The sequence below is a fragment of the Lissotriton helveticus genome, chromosome 2_1, assembly GCF_964261635.1.
Source record: "Lissotriton helveticus chromosome 2_1, aLisHel1.1, whole genome shotgun sequence".
Taxonomy (NCBI): Eukaryota; Metazoa; Chordata; class Amphibia; order Caudata; family Salamandridae; genus Lissotriton; species Lissotriton helveticus.
This window is the reverse complement of record NC_136059.1, coordinates 572,918,300-572,940,974: the sequence shown is the minus strand read 5'-3', so window position 1 is coordinate 572,940,974 and position 22,675 is coordinate 572,918,300. Positions and strand designations below refer to the sequence as shown.

Genomic DNA, 22,675 nt, shown 5'->3' with positions numbered 1-22,675 from the left:
TTTATTAGCTCTAATGCTTTTGCATTCACCGTGCTGTAGCACTGAAAATCGCAACATACATTAGTGTTGTTGAGCAACATAATTCAGAAAGTTATTCTTGTCAAATAGAAGCGATTTAAAACAGTGCACGTAACATTTTATCACCTAAGGCAACTGATGCAACCCAGCATCAGTCCACGGACATTAGGTACCTGATCTCACGGTCTCTACAGAGCAGCTCGTTTATTCTCTCTCTGTTCGGCTGAAAGCGCTTAACTGTTTAGGTGCTACAGTACATGTATATATAGCTTTCTTTGTGCTCATGACTTCTCTTCAGCGTTACAAATGGGGAATGTTATTTTCTGAATGGCCATTAGTCTAGCACTTTCCACATTATTACCATTACTCTTTCTGACTTTAATGGTTGTTCCAGGCTTTTGTGTTTAACATTAATGGGACATCCGTCGTCAGCTGGGAAACTAATAAAGAAGTGCCCCTCCTGCCAAAACGTATGGTGGATTAATTTTTTTTTAAAACGGCACCCCCCTTTTGTTGCCTATGTTAAACATTAACCAGTCCTCTTTTGGTGTGTCAGCATCTGCCATGTTTGGATTTTCTCATAACGGGACATACCATTTAACACACAACACCACCCTGGCTGGCAGTAACTTATGTGTGCCTCACCCCCCTCCCCTGAGCCTTGCCCGATGCAGAGTGTCTGAGGAGAGTGTCTGAGGCCACTGCCCAATCAGGTTACATGGGCATTAGGGTGGTCCCCTTCCTTTCTGATGCTATGCAGCTGTTAGAGTTCTCTTTGCTCAAATGGGAGTAATTTCTGATATTTATATGTTTCCCTCGTCTTCATTACTTGATTTTGCTCAGGAGAAAGTGTCACTCACAGTCATTGAAATGTCACTCATAATTACACTGAAATTATGAAAATGTCACACATAGCAATCTGAAACCTTGGCACTTATTAGTCTAGTCTGGGGCAGTGGCAGTGCTGGGTGATTTGTTGCAGACTGCAGCTGAACAAACCCCTACGGTAGAGACCCTGCCACCACTGTGAAGTACTGGAGCCTGAGGAAGGTAAGAGCTAAACGGTTGTCACGAGGGGAGGAAAGGATCTTTGGTGAATGGCAGGGGAGTGGGCACAAGTCCTATAAAAAGAAGGGGGGGGGGGCATAGAGATCCATGGGGAAAACATGGCGGCCGCTGGTTAGGGCGGTGCGCGCGTCTAGAACGGATCTCTCCCCAGTCCCTGCAATTATGATCCAGTGATCGGCTACGTACTTGTTTTTTGCCAGGTACCGATGCAGAGGGGCCCCCCGGTGGTCCTGAGGTCCCGTGGTGAGGAGAGGAGTTGATTGGGGTTTTCCCTCCGTATGCACTGGCTGTCCCGGGAGCGGCGCGGGCTCGATGTGCGTGAGCCTGGTTCCGCCCCCCTCCCTTCTCCCGCGGTGGAAAGAGGCAGCCGTGGAGCTTCGGCGCGGCCGCACTGTGGCAGCCCGCGGCCTCCTAAGAAGCTGCCAAGGGACAACTGAAGAGAGGAAGGCAGCGACGCATCCTTTCTTCGCGGAGTGTGCAGTATTGTAGTAAGCAGCTGAAAGAAGCGGCGCCTGTGGCATTACAACGGCGGTCTGCAGATCTCCATCAGGAAATCCGGCAACTGTCAGTAAGGAGGGGGAGCAGGGAGGGGGTGGAGGAGGAGGCTCTAAGCCCACAATCCAGCCCATTCTTACCCCTGGCAAGAGAGCCAAAGGCAGGAAAAGGGGAAGGGGGGCAAAGAGCACTTCTACTACTAATAAATCCGGGAGAGGCAAGAAAGCGTCTTTAGGCGCTACACAAGACCTTAATTTAACGAAGGACTGCAGAGTGGGGCAGAGGGAGAAGTGGATGTCACTGCAGACGAAGTTTCGGGTGTAGATTCTGCCGAGGACCCTCAGGAGCTCATTACTAGAGACGGGGGTTTTACCCTCTACCCAGTAGCAGTGCTAGTTCCAATACTCAGGTGGGGAGCAGTAGAAGAACAAAGGGGGCACCAAAAAGTGCAGTACGAATTACACCATCACTCCGCTTCTTCTTTAAGGTTCTTCCCCAAGTCCTCGATATCCACCAAAAGGCAGGGATGGCTAGTGGGCCGGGTGAAAAAATTATGAGCAATGCTAAAACCATCAAGGGAAGCGAGGTGACCGGATCAGAGATTTTGGCCGTTAAGTCAGTACCAACGGAAAACCACGGGGGTCCCGACCTGGTCGACGGACCAACAACATCTGGAGTCCAAACCATGGTAGAAACTACTGGGGACGACCGCTTAGAGGTACTCCTTTCAACAATGAGGGAGGAGATTAAGAGAGGATTTGCAGAATCTAAGAGCAATCTAAACGAGATTAGGGCAGTATGCGAGACCCTTGAAAAAAAAGTGGATGGCCTCTATGAGAGAACAGAAAGCCTGGAAGGAACAGTGGGGGAGTTACAGGCTAACCTCGAGTCTGCAGAGAGTAAGATTCAGTGTCTTCGGAGGGATGGAGATGCAATGAAGGAGAGGGTCGAGTCCCTGGAGAATTACTCTAGGAGAAATAATCTTAGACTCCTGAAGGTCCCTGAAGGGAAGGAGGGAAGCGATAACAAGGCCTATGTTGTGTCCCTATTAAAGAATGCCCTCAATTTGGAAGAGACAACAGAGGACTTAGAAAAGGATATACAGAGGATCCACAGAGACCCTTTTCGCCTCAATCCCGGGAGAGAGAAACCAAGGAAAATCCTAGTGAATTTTCTCACATACAGTATAAAGGAAAAATTTTTGAATCTTGCACTCAAAACAAAATCTCTAAAGGCTCAGGATTTCTCCTTCGAAGTCCGATCTGACCTGTCAAAAACCACCTTAGATAGGCAGTGGGAACTCGGCCAGAGAATGGAAAGGTTTAGGGCCTTGGAGGCAACTGTGCAAATGAGGTTTCCTGCATTCTTGAGGGTGATGTACAACAACAAGATGCATAACATCTGTTCCCCTCTTGAGGCAGATGAATTATTAGCCTCTATCAGCGACCACACACAAAGTCAACACTAGGGCCCTTCTTTTCCACTTTTAGTGCAACCTCCTAGGTCAATAGCTCTATATTATAGATAGGTCCCATATCTACTCCGTACACGCAAAATTCAATTATCGGGAGTTTACCAAAACTGATAGAAAGCAAAGGGAAAAAAAAGAAACTTTTCAAATGTACAAAAAAAAAGATAAAACAAGTAATAAACATGTAAAGTTAACAATAAAACTTAATAAAAAAAAATATATATATATAAACTTCTGTATCGGAGTGACAGTATAAGGGGGGAGGTGGGTCATCACGCCCGGCTGTTTACACTCATATATTTTGTGTTAGCCAGGCCTCTTCAACCTTGAACGAGTTTATACAGCCGGCAATCACTAGTATCACTCCTATGTTAGACAACAGGGTAGGGGTAGAAGGTCCGTTTGAGGACGCAAATCTGGCTATTCATCTTGCCAGAGTAAGTAAGGGTGGGTTTTCCAAGGGAGGGGGGCGGTGGGGGGGGGGAGAAAGAAGTCCTCGTATGCTAATTCTTGTTCCACTTGACCCGATATTTTATCCTTTCAAATGTGATGTGTTTCAGTCTTCAGGAATTGGTGGTCTCCTAGGCCCCATAGGCGAAGAGAGGAGACGGCATAGGATAAAGTCATGTTTGGGTTACAATTTGTAACCTGGAATGTCAATGGCCTGCGTGTGAGGAGTAGGAGACATAGAATTATGCAATATTTGAGAGACTCTCCCGCACAGGTCATCGTCATTCAGGAGACCCATTTACTTAAACATGAGGTGAATGAAATGCTTAAAAGGCTTAAGTGGGTAGATAAGTTCTTATGCACAGACCACAACACAAACACACATGGGATCCTAATCATTTTTAAAAAACAGGCTAAAGTTCAGATTATAGAGTCCCCGGAGGATCAAAGCGGGAGATGTCTTATATCCAAAATACGGCTAGATGGAAGACCATTCACCTTGGTGAGGTATTACGGCCCAAACCTAGATGATCCTTCACACCTGAACAAAATTCAGAGCTACCTGATTTCCTCTCAAGACCCGGTGATATGGGTAGGAGACTTTAATCTTGTTCTAAATCCCATTTTAGATAAGTCCCCCAACTCCAGAGCTTTGACGCACTCCAAATCCAGGCAACCCCTTTTAGCAACTATGACAACTTTGGGACATGCGGATGTATGGAGGGAGAGAGCGGGCAACATCCTGGGGGTTTCTTTTCAGAACCGTAAACATAATCATAAATCCAGAATTGATTACGCTCTTTTCAGTTACATCCTCAAAGACGCTCTAAAGGACCTGGTCTATCTACCCTCGCACCTATCAGACCACTCAGCCATTCTCTTCACCTTAACTCTTTCTCAGCAGTTTAGACACCCTACCTGGTCTTTTGACCGGACGATTCTGCTAGAGGATGGAGAGACTAGCTTTCTTATTGCGGAGTCCACCTCATTCTTGGAACTTAATCTAAATTCTGCCACGATTGCTACGGTATGAGAAACACTCAAAGCTTACTTAAGGGGGATGTTTACCCAAACCGAGCCTCTTATAGAGGGAAGAAATATAGAGAAGCAATCACAAATATAGAGCAAGAATTAGCAATTATAGATCAGAAGAGTGGATCCACCATCCGATCCGCTACTGATCAAGAGAGGTGGGAGGAATTAAAGAAAAACGTAGAAAATTTACTTCAAAGTAGAGTGGCTAAGAGGTGGGAGGCTAGCAAGCTCCAACACTTCGAATATGGAGAGGCTGCAGGCAAGGTTTTGGCCTGGAAAATTAAATCAGACCAAGCCAAAAAACATATTAGGGAAATAAGGGTGAGGGGAGAAACGACATCTAGAACCTCAAACCTAGGAATTGGAAGTGCCTTCCAGGATTTCTTCCGGAATATCTACAAGGAGGAGATCACGGAAGACGTGATGGCCCGGGAAGCATGGTTAGATAAGATCGAACTGCCCTCCCTTTCATTAGAACAAAGGGACCGCCTGGACAAAGAAATATCTGAGACAGAAGTCCGTAATGCTATTAATCGATTAAAACGGGGAAGGCGGCCGGACCAGAGGGCCTACCAGGGGAGTTGTATCGTGTCCTGGGTTCCGTTATCATTCCAACATTAACGGCCCTCTTTAATGACATCTTTATGGAAGGCGTAGCACCCCCTGAGTCATGGAGGGAGGCAACCATCGTCCTGATACCCAAACCAGGAAAGGACCCGACTGATTGTGGGTCTTATCGGCCGATCTCGCTCCTAAACGACGACTACAAGATTTTCGCCGCCATTTTATGAACACGGCTGGGGAGCGAGATCGGTTCAATAATACACGATGATCAGAAGGGATTTATACAGGGGCGCCAGCTGGCAGATCTTACTTATGATCTGATCGGCACAATTGACATCGCCTCAACCTTCTCTCTTCCCCTGGGTGTCTTGACCCTGGACGCCACCAAAGCTTTTGACAGAGTCAATTGGCCCTATTTGACTGCTATAATGAAAATGTTTCGGTTTGGGGAAAGGTTCTCACGAGTCATCAGCCTGTTATACAGGGACCCAAGGGCCAGGCTTATGATCAATGGTGCTTGTACTGAGCCCTTTCAAATTAAGAGGGGCACTAGGCAGGGCTGCCCGCTCTCCCCCCTACTTTTCAATATATATATAGAACCTTTTGTGCAAGTTCTCAGAGAAGGGCCTAACATTCTCCCTTTTGAATTTGGAGGGTGGGTGAAGCGGGTAGGACTCTATGCCGATGATATTCTTGTTTAAACAACAAACCCGGTTGAAGCTTTTCCAACAGTTGTGAAAAGGGCAAAGGAATTCGGGCGGATCGCCGGATATGAATCAATGTGGGAAAGACGGAGATCATGACTTGGAACCTAGACAACTCAAACCTCATAGTGACTCCTTCCATGCGATATTTGGGTATAAGGATCACTCAGGACATCAGCAAATTAGCTCAGACTAACATAGACCGGGTTTTCCGAGAATGCAGGACACTATTAAAATCTTGGTCCTTTCTCCCTCTGACAATTTTTGGGAGGACTAGCCTGGTAAAAATGTACATCCTCCCCAAATTCACATTCATATTCAATTCTATCCCCTTAGCCTTCGATAAAAAACAACTTCAAAAGTGCCAGCAGGAAATCAACTCTTTTATTTGGAGATATAAAGCAACTAGACTGGCATGGAAGAAACTAAGGAGGAGGAGGGAAAAGGGAGGGAAAAGGGAGGGTTGGCATGCCTGGACTTTCCAACTAACCCACTCAAGGATGCTATTAAAAGTTCCATCAGATACCTCAATCTGCCACTAGATGGATTTTTATTTAAGTTTGGTGATCAGAGATTTAAAAAAAGAAGTAAGATTAAAGACTCTACAATCCCTGGTAAAAGACTGGGTGCAAATAAAAACAACTCTAGGGCTAGCCTATTTCTCAAACTTTGCCCCGATTTGGGATTCCCCGGGGCTTCCCCCATGCCTGAAAGATAGCCTTGCAGTCCCGGTTAAGGAAGCTGAGATCCTTAGATGGGGTGAACTATTAGCAGGAGGAACACTGGTGGAATGGGAAAAGTTATATGACAGGGTTGGCCCCGGTTTAACGAGATTTAAAGATATGCAATTGACTAGCTGGGCTCGGGAGCTGTCCAGGAAAAAGGTTCAAATAGGGAAGAACTGCCTCTTGGAAAAACAATTGGTAGAGAGGCAAGGGGGAAGAAAGGAGGTGGAACTTTGGTACTGGACAATATTGGAGGAGGTAGATGGGGATTTCTCTCTCCCTGAGGAGTTGTGGGGGATGGACATGAGTGTGCAGGGTGACCTTTGGATTAGATCCTTCTCCCTTCTTTATAAAGTGGTAAACCCAGCGTGGCTGAGGCGAAACCATCTGTACACAGTACATCGCGCTTATCTTTCCCCTCTAAGGCTTTCCAAATTCCAGCCAGGAAAGTGTTGTAATAAGTGCCTCCTCCCAGCAGCCTCCGACATACATATGTTCCTGGAATGTCCGCACTTAACTGTTTACTGGGATGAAGTAAAGGTCACCCTGGAATCAATTCTTAAAACATCAATCTCTATCACCTTGCCATTAATAATATTTGGGTTGGATAACAATCTTACGGGGCCAGCAGGAACCTTTCTATTTTATGCAATCCTGCTTGCAAGAAGACCGATCTGTAAATGCTGGGTTGACTCCAAGGCACCATCCCATGATGGCTGTTAATGTCCCTATATGAAACATCAAAAGTGGACATGGCCAGGACCTGCAGTAAACGTAATCTTACCTTCTGGAATCTGCTGGTTCAGTGGAGATAGTATGATCACCAGATCAGCCCGGGTTTTTTTTCTCTTTTTTTTCTTTCTTTTCCCCGGGTCCGATGATTATGCCTAAATACTCCACGGACACGGTGGTGGCAGGGCTCAAGTAGTTTGATAACAAACCCAGTCCGGCAGGCTCATATGTGCCTAAGATGGAGCAAAAATTCCTTTAAAACATCCTCCGCCAATCTGGTACATTTGTCCTGAGCTGGGCAAGGGGAAGGTCCCTACCCAATACTTAAAGGACACACAAGGTGGTTGGTGTTTGTTTTTCTTCTTTCTCTGGAACAAGGGATGGCAAATGAGGACAAAAAAAAAAGAAGTGGGAGGACTAACCAAGTTAGGAAGTCAGCAAATGACATCATGACATGGGCCATCCATAGCTGCCAAGGTTTCAGATTGCTATGTGTTCATAATTTCAGTGTGGTTATGAGTGACATTTGACACTTTCTTGCGAGCAAAGATCAAGCAATGAAGATGAGGAAACATAAATATCAGTAATTAGACCCATTTGAGCAACAGGAAACTCTTAAAAGATCTAAAACTGCTGCAAAAACCTGCTGCAGCTGACTATAATTAAAGTGACAGCTATGGCCCTCTAGAAAGCAGGTCACATGGCTCAGCTAAGAATTAACACCAAAAAGAGCAAGGACCTGCGGTTAAGGCTGTAGAACCGCTGGAGCGAAGCTGTGCAATAAGAGCCACTGACAATACAAGACAACAGTTTAGTAGGGAACACAGATCTTTACTGGACCCCACCAATGTAGAAGGGGTATTGCTTGGTGCACATGAGTCATTCAGAGTTGTAGTGGCATGAGCATCACCAGAGCCTGCCCTGATGTCCTGGCATAAATATCTCTAGTGTCGCACAGCGAGTGACAAGTTACACACCAGGTGTAAATACACCAGACGACACTTCCAGCAAAGATTGAATTTTTTTTTTCTGCGCATGGCACAGAAGCCGCTTGGTCTTCAGTCGGGTATTCAGTCCATCCTGCATTGCTGTTTAAAGCCTGCAGGACAGCAAGTGTTCAAAGACCCCTAAATCCAACACCCCACCTTCAGATCCAGATTCACGCAGGTAAGTGCAAAAGTAGTCTGTCTCGAGTAACAGTCACGACGCACGCTGATGAGAGTACCTGTCTGTGAATATGTGGCATTGCGGCTGTTTGGAGAGAGATCAAATAATAAACCAGGAGACAAGAATCACTAAACTCCATGCTGCTCTCTCTGTCCCACAAGGGACCTGGGCCCAAACTATAACAAGGTGTGAGAGGCCCTTACAAAAATCTCAATTGCCTCAGGCCTATACCATAAATTCATTAAAGTCCGCTGACTCACGGACTCCGGCCGCCACAGTGAGCATGTGCGTGATAGCATGATTGCTGGGCAAGCCTCGGGAGAGCCTGAGAGACACCCATAGCGGTCACAGTCAGGCAGGATGACAAATATGTTTAAAAGTATTTTTTTAAAATCACACCAGTATAATTAAGCGAGTGTCCCCGGGGTGCTGTGCGCAGCCCTCTACATCTGCAAGTTCAGATAGTTAATACTTAGTTGCTCTAGTTAATAGACCAATGTAAAACTAGCATTCTGATACATGTGAGAAGCATTTGTGCCTGAAATTTGACAGTGAGGTGAGATTCAAAATTCGAGTCCGAGACTTGAGCTCACACAATCACTGGGCTGCGGATGCCATGGGCGGCAATCTGAGGGATAGCCCCGGGTGCCACAAGCTCTACTTAAGCCTCTGGGTGTAATATCAGTGCTCGCTTTTGTGCATTGTCAACATTGGTTGCTTCAAAGAACAGCAACACTCTGTCTACCCATTCTTTCTATTTGGGAGCCTGCACTGATGGGGCACCTTCAATGATGAAAGGCTCAGTTGCCAGAATGTTTGCCATGGCTTACAGCGTCTCTATTTGTCGCTCTAGGGGTCACCTTCAAGCTCACTCCTGGCCTTTGTTGACGTTCCCCTCCCCTTCTCGCACCTGGAGACGTCTTTGTCAGTACTCACTCCTTTCTGGGAGCTGTGATGGCAAGGGCACCTTCGCCTGGGGGCCTAGTGGTCGCTTCAGGGCATGTTATCCCACGTGGCCTTCTTTCCACTCACTTCTGGGATGTGGTGACTGTGCCATTTGGTGACCAGTACAGTTCTTTCCTGTTTTACAGCTTGTCTTTTTTGTTGTTGTGTGGAGTAGCTTGGTCTAATAAGTTCTGCCGCTCGGTGGAGTGCTCCTCCTTAATTTCTCTTTGCTGCAGTATTGTTGGGTGGCAACCAGCGGAGTCCTCAAGATGACCGGACTCCAGTTCTCAGGTCGGTGTACATGCCAAAAAGGCACCCGCAGACTCCGGGCATGAGCACCGCACCCTCTACAGCATGAGGGGCACGGCCGCCGCACAACGTCGGGTACAGCAATGAGCACAAGATACCTTCTCATCGCCAATGTTGTGTCTCAGCCCAGTCCGGAAGGAGGACAATTACAGCACTGACCACGTGTGCGCAAGGCCTAGAAATAATGTGGAGCCACACACCTGTACGGGATCTTCTGTCCCCAGCCAGAACTCACTCTGGCGCCACCTGTGGCTCAAGGACTATTTATTAAATCGACCCACGTGACATCAGGGGTCATACCACCAAGATTACAACACCATGGTCCGCACGCCGTGGCTCCCCCGTTCACAACCAATAATGAATAGACCCTTGGTAGCTCCAGTTATATCCCTGGAGCAAACAGGCCACACTAGTCTCCCCGCGACCCCAGAGGCCCAGGATTTCAGCATTTGTGTTGAAGCTTGCAGCCGGTCCAATTTCACCACCCCCGGTCGCCGACTGCACTGCTCTGTCCATTGTCACCTTGGGGGCTTACAGATTGTTTTTGCAGCATCGGTGGCCCCTGATGCCGCATTATATCTCCATGATTTTGTAGTGCCAGCAGAAGCTCAGCAAGGAATGACTGCTTGACCACGTTAGGCCACACCTGTTTTCCTATGGTGGTTGTTTATATCCTGAAACATGCTATAAACCAACTGGGTCGTGGATTGTGACCATGGCCTTCTGGGAAACTGGTTATTGTATTCATCAGGGTATTGGGCTTCAAGGCCACTGACATGGCAGAACAGCAGAGTAGCTAAAACGAGCTTAGCCTTTAAGACCCATGGGCACTTCAACACACATTTCAGTTGCTTACATTTTCAAGCAGAGAGGGCTCCTTGGAGAAAAATCCCATATGTCTAGTCTACCTGGGTGCCAGCTCCTGTAGTGGGGAATGTGTAGGTATCTTGAGAAATTATGTAGGGTTAAGCCAAAGAGAGCAGCTCTGGGTAAACTGTCACATCTGGTGGAGGCGCCGCTTTTGGCCTGGACAGAATGGTCATCAGGCATTGACAATACGTATGGCACCTGTGATACACTATAGATGTATGCATAGTCTATTCGGATCTAATAGGTAGCAATGATCACCTCGGGTCTGGCACTCCTTGAATTCGATGACTAAAAGCATGCACAGGAGCCACAAACACTGCTAGGAAGTCAGCACACTGAAAAAGAACGGCCATGGAGACAACACATATGTACACCATAAACAACAACTAAGAATCCATATCTAGGCAGAAACTTGACCCACCTCGCCTATATGAAGGCCAGGGGAAAGTGGGAAAGCACACCATAAACTAAGACTTAACTTAAGTTAACAAGGGACGTGAAAAGGCATTGTCACTCACCAATCCTAAAAACTGGCACCTTGTTCATGAATGACTTATCATATTTACAGACTCCTAAACACCACTCTCAGACCACAAACATGTTCAAATTATTCCACCATGCAAGATTGCTTTCTGAACACTTTATTAAACGCATCATTAAGATAAACCCTTCAACTTTTTTAACAGTGCAGCTTGATCTTGAGGGTTCATGGCTTCGTAATTTGCCAACTCCATTGAGAAGGTTGCTGATCCGGAGGTTACCGTACGCAGTTCTGTGGAATAACCCTACAAACAAAAATAAAAACATTTTAAGAAGTTGGCAAACAAAGCATATGAAGACTGGATGCCCAGACTGGCCTCCATGTCGATATAACTTATGGATATGGTTCTTATAAAGTGAGCTTCTGGAGGGGAGTGAGTCTAAACAGCAAAAGCTTTCTTTGAAGCTTGAACTAGTCCAGTATTCTAAAACCCTCCTAAGTATGCAATGAATATCCAGGGGTCAGCATATCAATTGGCTGCTTGGCTTTTGTGGGTAAAAGTTTGGCAAACTGCCAAACCCTTCAATTTCCACAAAGCTCATCGAAATGTAAAACATCACAGAACTCTTGCAGTAACATACAAGTCTATAATACTTACAAAAAAGCAAATGACAAACAGATTTTTTTAAATACAATTTCTAATAGAGAATTCTAACCACAGGTTTCTCAGCTTGTGAATTTTCCTAGGTGCTGGTAGGTGGCATGGTACAGCTTTACCTCAGCTATGATGTCAGGGCCACTATATACATGCACTGACTTCAGTTGCTTTCTTTTCACGCCTTTCGACGTAGATCTGAAGCTCATTCCCTCACTCTGTCAAGAGTCCTGACAGTGATTTTGTTTTCCCTTCAAATTTTCCAGTGTAATGGGGACATGTCCCCACCGAAAACGAAGGGGCTCAAACAGTGTGAAGATTGCCATAAGCAGATATCAGTGACTGACCCATACAAGGTCTGTCTCTAGTGTGTTGGCTCCATGTGCGAATCAGCGTCCTGTGATCGATGAGCAATGGTTAACTCAAAAGAAATCCCTGACCATGCAGCCAATCTCTACGTTGCAGACCACCAAAGGAAATCAAGTAGGATGGTCTCTGGCAAAGTCAAGAGTGCAGACAAACTGAGGCCGCTGTTGTGACCAGTCTTCATTGAAGTCCAGGGCTTCAGGTACGGCCAAGGAAACTAAGAAACACTGCTCCACTCCATCCTACCACTCCCACCAGTCAGAGTCCTGCAATGTGCCTGGTACCTCTAGGCGACAAACTCTGTTTATGACCCCGGAACTAATTTTGAACCTTGTTCAATTGAATGGCCACTGGGTGATACTGCAACACTCCTCAGGGAATTCCCAGAGGCCATGTGCCAAATATTTGGTACTCAACCAGTACCCTCTGGAACAACTCCAGGCAGAAACAATGATGTTCATCAGTCACCTCTGTAGGATAAAAACCTATTTTATGACCTACTAGATGCCAGTGGCCTAGATACCTGATGCTGGCCTCCACTTGACCTTACTTATTTATTTATTTCCACTTATATAGCGCATTATCACCCCAGGGTCTCTAAGCGCTTGTACAAAAGGAAACCAGTCCCACTAATAGCAGATGTCAGACTTACAGCACACCCCATGCTTCCCGGAAAAGTATTGTTTTTAGCATTCGGCGAAAGAGCAAAAGATTGGGCTCCTTCCGAAGGTTGGTTGGGAGTTTATTCCATGCTGCAGGAAGCAGAGTGGAAAAAGCACGTCCACCAACTGTGGACAGGCGAAAACGTGGGTTAGCCAGAAGAGTGGCTTCAGAGGATCGTAATGCCCTGCCCGGGATGTATCCAGCCAGTCTGATTTTGATATAGCTGGGCGCATTACCGTAGAGTGCCTTGTGTGAGATACACAGACCTTTGAACAGTGCCCTCTGTCTGACAGGGAGCCAATGTAACTGATGCAGGAGAGGCGAAGCACGCATTGTCCTAGGCTTCTTAAAAATCAATCTCGCTGCATCGTTCATGACCGTCTGCAGCCGCGTCAGTAATCGCTGGGGAAGCCCTATATACAGCGCATTGCTATAGTCCAGGCGTCCCAAGATCATGGCAGACACAACGCTTCTTAAGGTGGAGAAAGACAGCAAATGAGAGATCTTGCGAATCTGTCTCAGAAGACCGACGCATGTTCCTACCACTACAGACACCTGTTTACTCATGGACAGCATGTTGTCAATGTGGATTCCCAGGCTCTTCACCACGGTTGCTGGTTCCGGTGTCTTGCCCAACTCCCTGGGCCAAAAACCGTCATTCCACGGACTGCCCTGGATGGCTATGGGCAGCACCTCGGTTTTGTCCGGATTGATTTTTAGGGAGTTGGCAGTCATCCAATTTACCGTGAACCTTAGGATATTATGCAACCTGGTTTGAGCGCCTGGAGAATCTTCAATTTGGATAATGATCTGCGTATCGTCAGCATAGTTAAAAATCTGACAATCCATCTGATTAAGAGCTGAAATTAGTGGCTGCAGGTAGATGTTAAAAAGGAGTGGTGAGAGGGCAGAGCCTTGTGGCACTCCACAGGTAATGGCCGCTGTTGTTGAGACTAGGTCGGACAACTGCACCTTCTGTGATCTATCCTGCAGAAAGGAGGTGAGCCAACCTAGCGCGCGCCCCCTGATGCCCACGTCTCTCAGACGCGACAGCAGTTGACTATGACACACCGTGTCAAAAGCCGCGGAGAGATCGAGTAACACAAGGGCACCAGGGATCCTCTTATCAGCTCTGCACCTTAATTCGTCTAAAATAGACACCATCACCAACTCCGTGCTGTGATGCACCCGAAAGCCTGCCTGATTTTGCTCTAGCAGATCATTTGTCTCCAAATGCTTAGTGAGATGTGACAACACATGTTGTTCCAGGACCTTTGCCAAGAAAGGTAGTTGGGAAATGGGTCTGAAGTTTTTTTAATTTTTAGTGTCCGCCCCTGGCTTTTTTAGCAATGGGATCAGCCGGGCCTCCTTAAACATGACTGGGACTTGTCCAGTTTCAAGGGACTTATTGAGCAGGTAGAGAATATCCTCCTCCAACCCTGGCATGGCTAGTTTGAAGACACTAGGGGGACAGGGATCCGCCTGAGAACCTGATTTTACCCTCCCTATCAAACTGACTAACATCTCCTTCGTAATCAAGGGGATGGTATGCAAAGGGTTATCAGCTTTAGGCATGATAGACTCAACTTGGAGCGAACATTCCAGAGCAGAGGTGCACGAAATTTCTAACAGGAGATCCTCAATTTTCTTAATAAAGAAATCCTGGAAGAGTTGGCAGTCCTCCTGCGAGAAATTTAGTTTCTGCTCCTTGTTTTTCCTTAGTTCAGAGAGTACCTTAAAGATTTCTTTCTGCGGATTGGGAGCTGTGGCAATCCTGTTCTCAAAGAACTTGGACTTTCGTGCTATGATGGCCTTTTTATACATAGCCAACTCCTGTTGGTATAAACTCCGTGCCATCAGACAATAATCCCGCCTCCAAGCTCTCTCAGTCTTCCGCAGAGCCTGCTTCCTTGCCCTCAACTCATCATTATACCAGGGTGCTCCTGCTCCTTTGTCCACCATTTTCACCCTTCTGGCCGGTGCCATTAGGTCAATGGTAGATTTTAACTTATCCGCTACCCTCTGGCAGACGACCTCGAGTTTGTCGTCACAGATGATTGTGGCGACGGGGTTAAGTAGGTTTTTCACCAGATCTTCCTCATTTATGGTGTTCCATCGCCTCACAGTTCTCCACATCGGCCTAGATTTCTCTCCATATTTGGGTGCTATTTTCTGTCCCCTAATCAGATAGTGGTCGGACCACGCACAGGGTCGACCGGATATCGTCCCTTCTCCAGGGTCAGTTGACCATACCAGATCTAACGTGTGGCCCTTATCATGAGTGGAACCTAGTACAAGTTGAGTCAATCCAAGCGTAGTTAGCGCCTCCTCTATGAGGCTAGCTTGCCCCTCCTTGGGGGAAACTTCCCAGTGGAAATTAAAGTCTCCCATGACCAATAGGTCCTTGTAACGAGACCTAAGGTCATGGACCAACTCCACAAACCCATCTCCAAAGTCGGGGTAGCCCTAGGAGGACGATACACCAGCAGGATAACCAAGCAGTCTCTATCTGCCTCAAATTTAACCCCCAATATATCAGCACCTCCCAAGCACTCGGCGCAGATTTTTTCAGCCTTCCAACAGTTTTTATAGAGAAGGGCGACTCCCCCTCCTCTCTTGGTACTGACTCGATTCTGGCAGATTGCCAGGTAGTTAGGGGGAAGAGAAGCCACTACGTCTGGCATGGATGAGTCTTCCAGCCAGGTTTCTGTGATCCCCAGAATATCAATCTCCCCTTCTTGTAATAGCGTGAAGATTTCTAGATTTTGTTTCTGGAGTGATCTAGTATTTAATAGGCCGTATATAAGCGTCCTTTCCGCTTTCCAACTTTTTACGTATCTTTGTTCAGGCGCAATCTTAAGTAACCCATCCCTCTCTAAGAGTGTATGACAATCCCCACTAAGTTCCCAGTTCCCCTGTTGAACAGCCATCAGCTCAGTTCTACTATACCTGAGGAAAAGACCAGGGTTTGTGGCGCCGGGTCCCGGTAGGTCGCGGATGGGCGCAGATGGGCTCGCCTCTGGCGAGCCTCCGGCGCGCCCATGGCGCGCTCGCTGCGCGAAATCGCTGCGCGTAAACAGGAGCTGGTTTAAATAGGCGTCTTAGGAGACCGCCTGACAACTCAAATGTTGTCCCAAGATGGCGCCCACCCAGCGTCCAGACCCTTCCCAACCAAAGATAGCGTCCAAAAAGATCCTAAGGGTGCCGAGGGCCCGCTAAGCAGCGGTGAAGGACCAATTAATGTGCAAGTAAGGGGGCAATTGCAAATAAAAACCACTATTCAGTATTAAAACGATATTCTCGATATTCTCCAATTTAAAAAACGCGATGCCGCGCTAATGCACAATTTCAGCGAATAACCAGCATAGAACGCTTAAAGCGCGTTGTAAATCTAGCCTTGCTCGTGGGTAGCGTTACCTTATGCAGCCGAGCCTGCCAAGGAGCCCGTCTTAAATAGGCATCTTAGGAGACCGCCTGACAACTCAAATGTTGTCCCAAGATGGCGCCCACCCGGCGTCCAGACCCTTCCCAACCAAGATGGCGTCCAAAAAGATCCTAAGGGTGCCGAGGGCCCGCTAAGCAGCGGTGAAGGACCAATTAATGTGCATGTAAGGGGGCAATTGCAAATAAAAAACACTATTCAGTATTAAAACGATATTCTCGATATTCTCCAATTTAAAAAACGCGATGCCGCGCTAATGCACAATTTCAGCGAATAACCAGCATAGAACGCTTAAAGCGCGTTGTAAATCTAGCCTTGCTCGTGGGTAGCGTTACCTTATACTTGCTGTGGCCACTGAGAAATCTGCCTCCCTTTGCTACTGTGATCAAGAGAACAATGGAAGTCTTGGTTCTGACTCTACCCTTGACTGAAGTCAGGAATAATGTTCTTACTGAGGTGCTACGCCCAAGGCAAACCACACAAGAACCTCTTTTGCCATTCAACAAGGCATTGACAGGCACTTGGTCAAAACCCAAGATCTTGCCCCACTACTCAACACAGTTAGCAAGGCGGCAAAGGCCTGTGCCATGGGACCATGACTTCCTCCTACAACACCCCACTCCAGAGAGCCTAATAGCACAAGCTTCTACCAGCCGACTAAATCCAAAAACGTTTCCGGCCACCACACACACTAGTCTTGAAACGTATGGAGACCTTTGCAAAAATAATTTTCTCCTCGGCCAACCTTCCACTAAGGACAGTCAACACTAGCTGTCTTCTGGGGAGATACTACCACATGCTGTTGGATAGGGAGGTGGACATCTTACCAGCCATCCCAGGCAATGTTCGACCAAACCTACAATGCCTTATTCAAGATGGCCAAAACGCTGTGAAGCACTCCATAAGAATAGGCCTGGACATTACTGAGAGCTTGGGCAAAGCAGTTGGCACCAGCGTGCTGCTTAGTCACCACACGAGAATCTGCTCCACAGGAATCTCTACCGACGTCCAACAGTCTCTGATGGACATGTCGTTCAATGGGACTCGTCTCTTCGGAGACTAAGCTGATTCAGCTCTGAGCTTTTTAACGATAGCAGTGGCGGCACCACGGCTAAGGCAGAGTAGCGTCGCACCACTGTTTTTTTCAGCAGTATTAGAAAAAAATTAAATGATAATAACTAAGTTATTATCATTTAATTCTTTCCTTTTTCTTGCCCGGCAGCTTTGCGAAGCGGGGCAAGGCTGACAAGAGCAGCCGAGGAGTGGTTTGCCTCCACTCCCAAGTGCACATGACTGTTTGGCCGGCCCTCTCGAGCCGACCATACGTCTTGTGCACTTTCCCTCTTCTCCACCCGGGCTGCATTACAGCCTGGATAGAGAACATGCCCAGGCCCCCATGTCCCGTCATTGCAGCATTGCGATTGGCTCAAGGAAGCCTGGGTGCTTCCTGTTCCTGCTGGCGGGAGGAGAGAAACGACCAGGAGGAGCGGCACGGAGAATGCGGCCAGCAGGTAAGTTGAACACATTTTTTTATTCCTGAGAGCACTGAGAGCCTAATGGAGGGCTCTTCCAGTGCTTTGAATCATACCACCCACACCGATCATGGAGAAGAGTCGACAGACGAGACGACATGGAGAGGTAAGGGGAATTTTAGAATTAAACAAAAAATACAGGGGTCCGATTATAGGGTTATGGGCAGGGGAGGGGTATTTGTAAGAAGGGTTTAGGGGTGGGGGATAACCTTTACGAAGAGTATAAGGAAGATATACAAGGCCATCAACTGTCCTCATTCAGTTTCCACATGTGAAGGTGTAGGTTGTACATGCTTGGACACAGCCCTGCTGAATCGGAGGGCATATGCTCATGGCCAAAAGTCCGGAGCCATTAGGATGACTTGGTCCTGGTCTCTCTAGATCTTTTTCAATACTCCGGTCAGGAGAGGAAGGGTGTTCGGGATTCTTGAGCCCCAGCCCCAGTCAAAGCTGTCTCCAAGAGATAACCACCCAGGAACTCCAAAGCGCGGTGGTGCCTAATAGATTGAGCCAGGGTTCTCCCCATTGTTGGAGGGTGACTTTGTTCACCTTGGTGTTTAAAGATCCTGCCAGGTGCTGAGAGATCAGGGAGATGCCCTGAGCGTTCTGCCACTTCAAGAGGCGTAGAGTCTTTTTCCATAGGACACAGAACCCACAATCCCACTCTGCCCGGTTTGCTGCAGTGCCACCTGACAGTTATGTTGTCTGTGAAAACCTGCACCTGATCTCCCCTGATGGTCTGAAGAAACACCTTCAATGCTAAGCAAATCACCTGTTAATTCAACAAGTTGATGTGAAGACAGCTCTCCGCCAGAGACTAGAGTCTTCATCCCAGCAACAATGCATATGTCACGACCTGGGTGGGATAGGGAAAGGAGTCTGCTGTCGGCCCAGCTGCAGTTGAACAGCCACCACTGCAGATCTTTTTCATTTTACTTGGACACAGGAATGGAGTCTGGAGGGTTCCCTTGTTGCTGAACCCACGGAGACTTCAAATCCCACTGCAGAGCTTGCATATGCCCCCAGGCATGATCTACAAGCAGTGTACAGGAAGGTCAAGACTCTTTAGATTGTCCCGTGATACTAGTCTCTGAGGCGGAAAGCCGGTGACGTAGGAACCCGATTTTTAAAAAATATTGCTTGCCACTTTGCACATTGTTTTCATCTTTTAGCATTGCCTGCCAACAATTTGACGCTTACTTGATTGGAGGTCTTCTTCCCCTCAGCTGACTAGACGCTGAAGAGGAAGCACACAGGTAGGCTGGGGGTGGAGGTCCAGTTGTTTACCTTGTGATGTATTCCTATAGGTCCTGAATCGATCCCCCTATTCCTGACCCTATTCTGGTTAACAAACCAACAAGTTAACTAGCAGTCAGCCCATGAGGCAGCAAACCCCCATGATGCAGATACCGTTATCTGACGAAGCCACACTACGGCACAGGAACGTGTTATCTGATTAGGTCATAACGCTTGCGATCTAATTAGACAAGCGATATTCCTCCAGCCCCTGATAAGGCATACGGAGTTCTCTAAACAAATCAAACCTATGACAACCTGGGAAAAACCCTGCGGCCATTGTTTTGATTTCACCGAGAACTTCAGCAAAAGAATGTGCTAACGACCAAGTCGTATGACATCCTTATTGACGTATCTATGTCCATCCTTACGTCAATCTCGGCACCTTAAAGGTATAAATATTACCGATATTGCCCTATGCAAACACATGCGGTGGTGACGAGACGGAGCAGCCATACTTGCCGAAGCCCAGAGCAGAGCAGACCCCGCTGGCACAGCCCCGCCTTCCTGACGCGCTGAGAACGAGACGCGCTGCTTTCTCCTGCCGAGAGATCCAGCACCGGCGCTTCCGGGTAGCCCTCGCAGGCAGCCTGGAATATCGAGACCAGAGAAAGAGATACCATCCCTCATTCATCCTAACTTCCAGGTACAGAACTGAATAACCCCTCACAGAGAATTCTTTAGTTAGTCACTTGGCAAAACAAACTTAACTTAAACTGTAACTTTCTATTCCCGCCCACGTATTAGGCTTAGGTCAGGTACACGGGGTAGGCGTATTTAGAAACACCAGTTGAGTACGTTTAGTCAAATGTATATGTGTATAAATATATTTTATTCATTTTAAACCTTCATATGGCTTAGAAACCATATCAATGTTTTTACAGTATTATTTTATACTTCTGCTTTTAATGTATGCACTTTACTTAGCTATAAGTATTGCAATAATATCGATCCATTTCTCTTGTACGAGAAAAGAGACTGATCAATAAATAACATCTTTTATTGAACACGCCCGTCTCTTCCTTTTCTCTACAATCTGATGAGACTAAGAATGCACGTACTGACTGAGTAAAATAAATTGCCTTTTGTTCACACGACTCTCGAGATACACTCTTGATTAGGGGAGAGCAAAGTTGTCATGTTCTATGGTTGTCAGAAACTAAATCCCTTCTTGTCTAATCAGGGAAGTTAATTCCTTCCTGAACATTCGAGAAAGTTTCTAGTGAACTCTGAGCTAGCTGGCAAACCCAAAACTTTAAGTCTAATATAGACAGTAGTAGACCTAGTTAACGTCTGGTCTAGGCCTATACTATTGAAGGTATTATTCCAATGCGCAGAGCCTATTGGGATGATAGGAACTACACTACATGGCGCCCAACGCGTTTGGAAAGGGCGATAAAACTAACGTAAGACATTTAGAGTAACTCAGTCGTGCTTTCTCACTCAGACCCCTTTTCCCATTATACTCCAAAGACGTCTGGAGTGGGTGAAAGGTTATATCCGCCAGACATCGCAGGAGGGAACTCCTATGTATGGTTCTTGGTATAGTCAACGTTGAAGGATACACTGTTCCAAAATATTGTGCATCTAATCTTTGTTTCCATAAGAAACCTGATCTGCAAACAAAAGAACTAACCTTCCTGTCGGTAAAATGGTAGAGAGTGATGATGAAAGAGAGGCAGTTAGAATAGCAACTGAACTCGCAGCAGCTGATGCTACCATGCAGGAAGCAGACCCGAATATAATACTCATTCCGGTCATCAAAAGGAGATCTATAACATTAAAACTTATAGAAAATGGACTGACACCTAGAGGTGGCACAGTCATATTCGTAATTGAGGCACACGAATATCGGCAGACAGAGGTATACTATTCATGGATAAACTTTCCAGCAGCAAATCCTGTAACAAAGTACTTCCACTATTACAAAATAGAGGAACCTCCTGAAATGTACACTCCTTTCGAGGAGGTGGAAGTACCACTCAAATTTCAAGAGCACCTGCTCTTATTTGATGGCGCCCTAAAACATAATAATCACATCACCAGACTCGGTCCTTTAGGTAGACCAGGAGCAACGTGGCCGGTCCTAGCCGGATACACACCACATCCAGATATCGACGGGATGTCTGCAGGAAACCTTTTAACACAGCTAAAACAACTAATAAAAATACATAGACAATTAGTCCAATATGTGATGCGGACTTCAACAATTCAACCAGCAATTAAAATTCCACAGCTGACCCCTCACCAGGGGAACACAACTAAAATTACACCACAGAACATACAGTCCTGCCTAGGTAAAGTACCGGCTAAACGGGAACAAATACCATTCTGGCTAGCACAAAAAATCACCCAAATAGAGGCGGTGTTTCCAGACACCACCCCGTTAGAAAAACACAGGATTCTGACTATCTGTCTTCCAATGGGAATCGCACCACACGTGGAGGACTGTGACACTTGGGGTACAGTCTTTGCTTCCATCTACACAAAAACGCACGGTGTTCCATCCATTTCGGTAATACCAGATGTGCTAAAACAAATTCAAGACGAATACGGTCCAGAACCCGCTTTAACTCTTGGTATGAAATTACTGAAAGACTTCAAGCAGGTCTCGGCAATATTATTAGCCAACATAAAGGGAGAAGCAGCAAACGTGGCGATCCGCCAGAGGTTAAAAGAGACAGATATAGCAGACCAACCAGCTGAAATTGCCAGAATCATAGGAAAATCCTATGAGGAACTAGGTAGAGATAGTTTAGGTGGAATACCAGTAAAACCACAACTGATTGAAAGTCCTGAAAAAATATTTTTTAATAATAATTCAACATCACCAAAAAAGAGCTGGGATGGAAACAAACAATCCAATCCTAAAGAAAAGAAATTCCAGTCCAGAGGAAGGTCTCCTAGGCGAAGAGAAAAATCTCCGAACCAAAGACACAGGTCACCCCAAAGTGACCCCTCTGGGAAAAGATATAACCTTAGAAATAGGGATAATATAAAGAAGCCTGATAGATATCAAGACATTGATACACGTCCCTCTCAATCTTTTCAGACTTCCTCGCAGAAATCGGAAAGAAGAGGACGATCATAACAAAAAGAAGAGCAAGCCAAATCCAAAGACAAGGAACCTGCTCATCTAAAAAAGAAATTACAATTTCCAAAAAAGAAGGTAGCCAGCATTAAAGTAGTTAACAATGCCGAGAATACTGAGGACACAACTGAAAAACGGAGAATGGGCTCAGACAATGCTAGACAGCGCAGCAGAAGTGAGCATAGCTCGCAAAGTCCTTATGAATCATCTGGAGACAGTGGACACGAATGAATATCTTCAAGTGGAAACTGCGGACACGAGAGTTAGCAAACCTCACAAAATATACGAAATAACATTGCGTATAGAAGGGGATAAGACTAGAAAAATAAGGGGACTATTTTGGGATAATCTCTCCAAGGGCTATGATATCCTTCTAGCTGAAAAAGACTGGCCACCAGAGTTTGTCAGGGATTGCCCTCATGGCGAAGAAATAATTATGCCTGCCTTCTCAAATCACATCCCAATTCATAAAAAATATACACTTGCTAGAAAGTGGGCAGTAGCTCTAGCTCCTGCCTTATATAAAAATCACGTAGGATGGGATGAGGACTCTCCTCCTCACAAAATCCAGTTAAAATCACAACCTACTGCACAAA

General features: G+C 46.5%; 1 protein-coding gene across 1 annotated transcript in view; it reads right to left on the bottom strand.

Moving 5' to 3' along the window:
• Positions 1-11,178: 11,178 nt before the first annotated feature.
• The window catches only part of GFM2 (GTP dependent ribosome recycling factor mitochondrial 2), a 316,398-nt gene continuing 304,901 nt past the window's right edge, over positions 11,179-22,675 (bottom strand). The window contains exon 21 of the mRNA XM_078675255.1: positions 11,179-11,338. Within this exon, the coding sequence (XP_078531381.1) occupies positions 11,210-11,338 (129 nt within the window). The 3' untranslated portion in view covers positions 11,179-11,209. The remainder of the gene's footprint in view (positions 11,339-22,675) is intronic.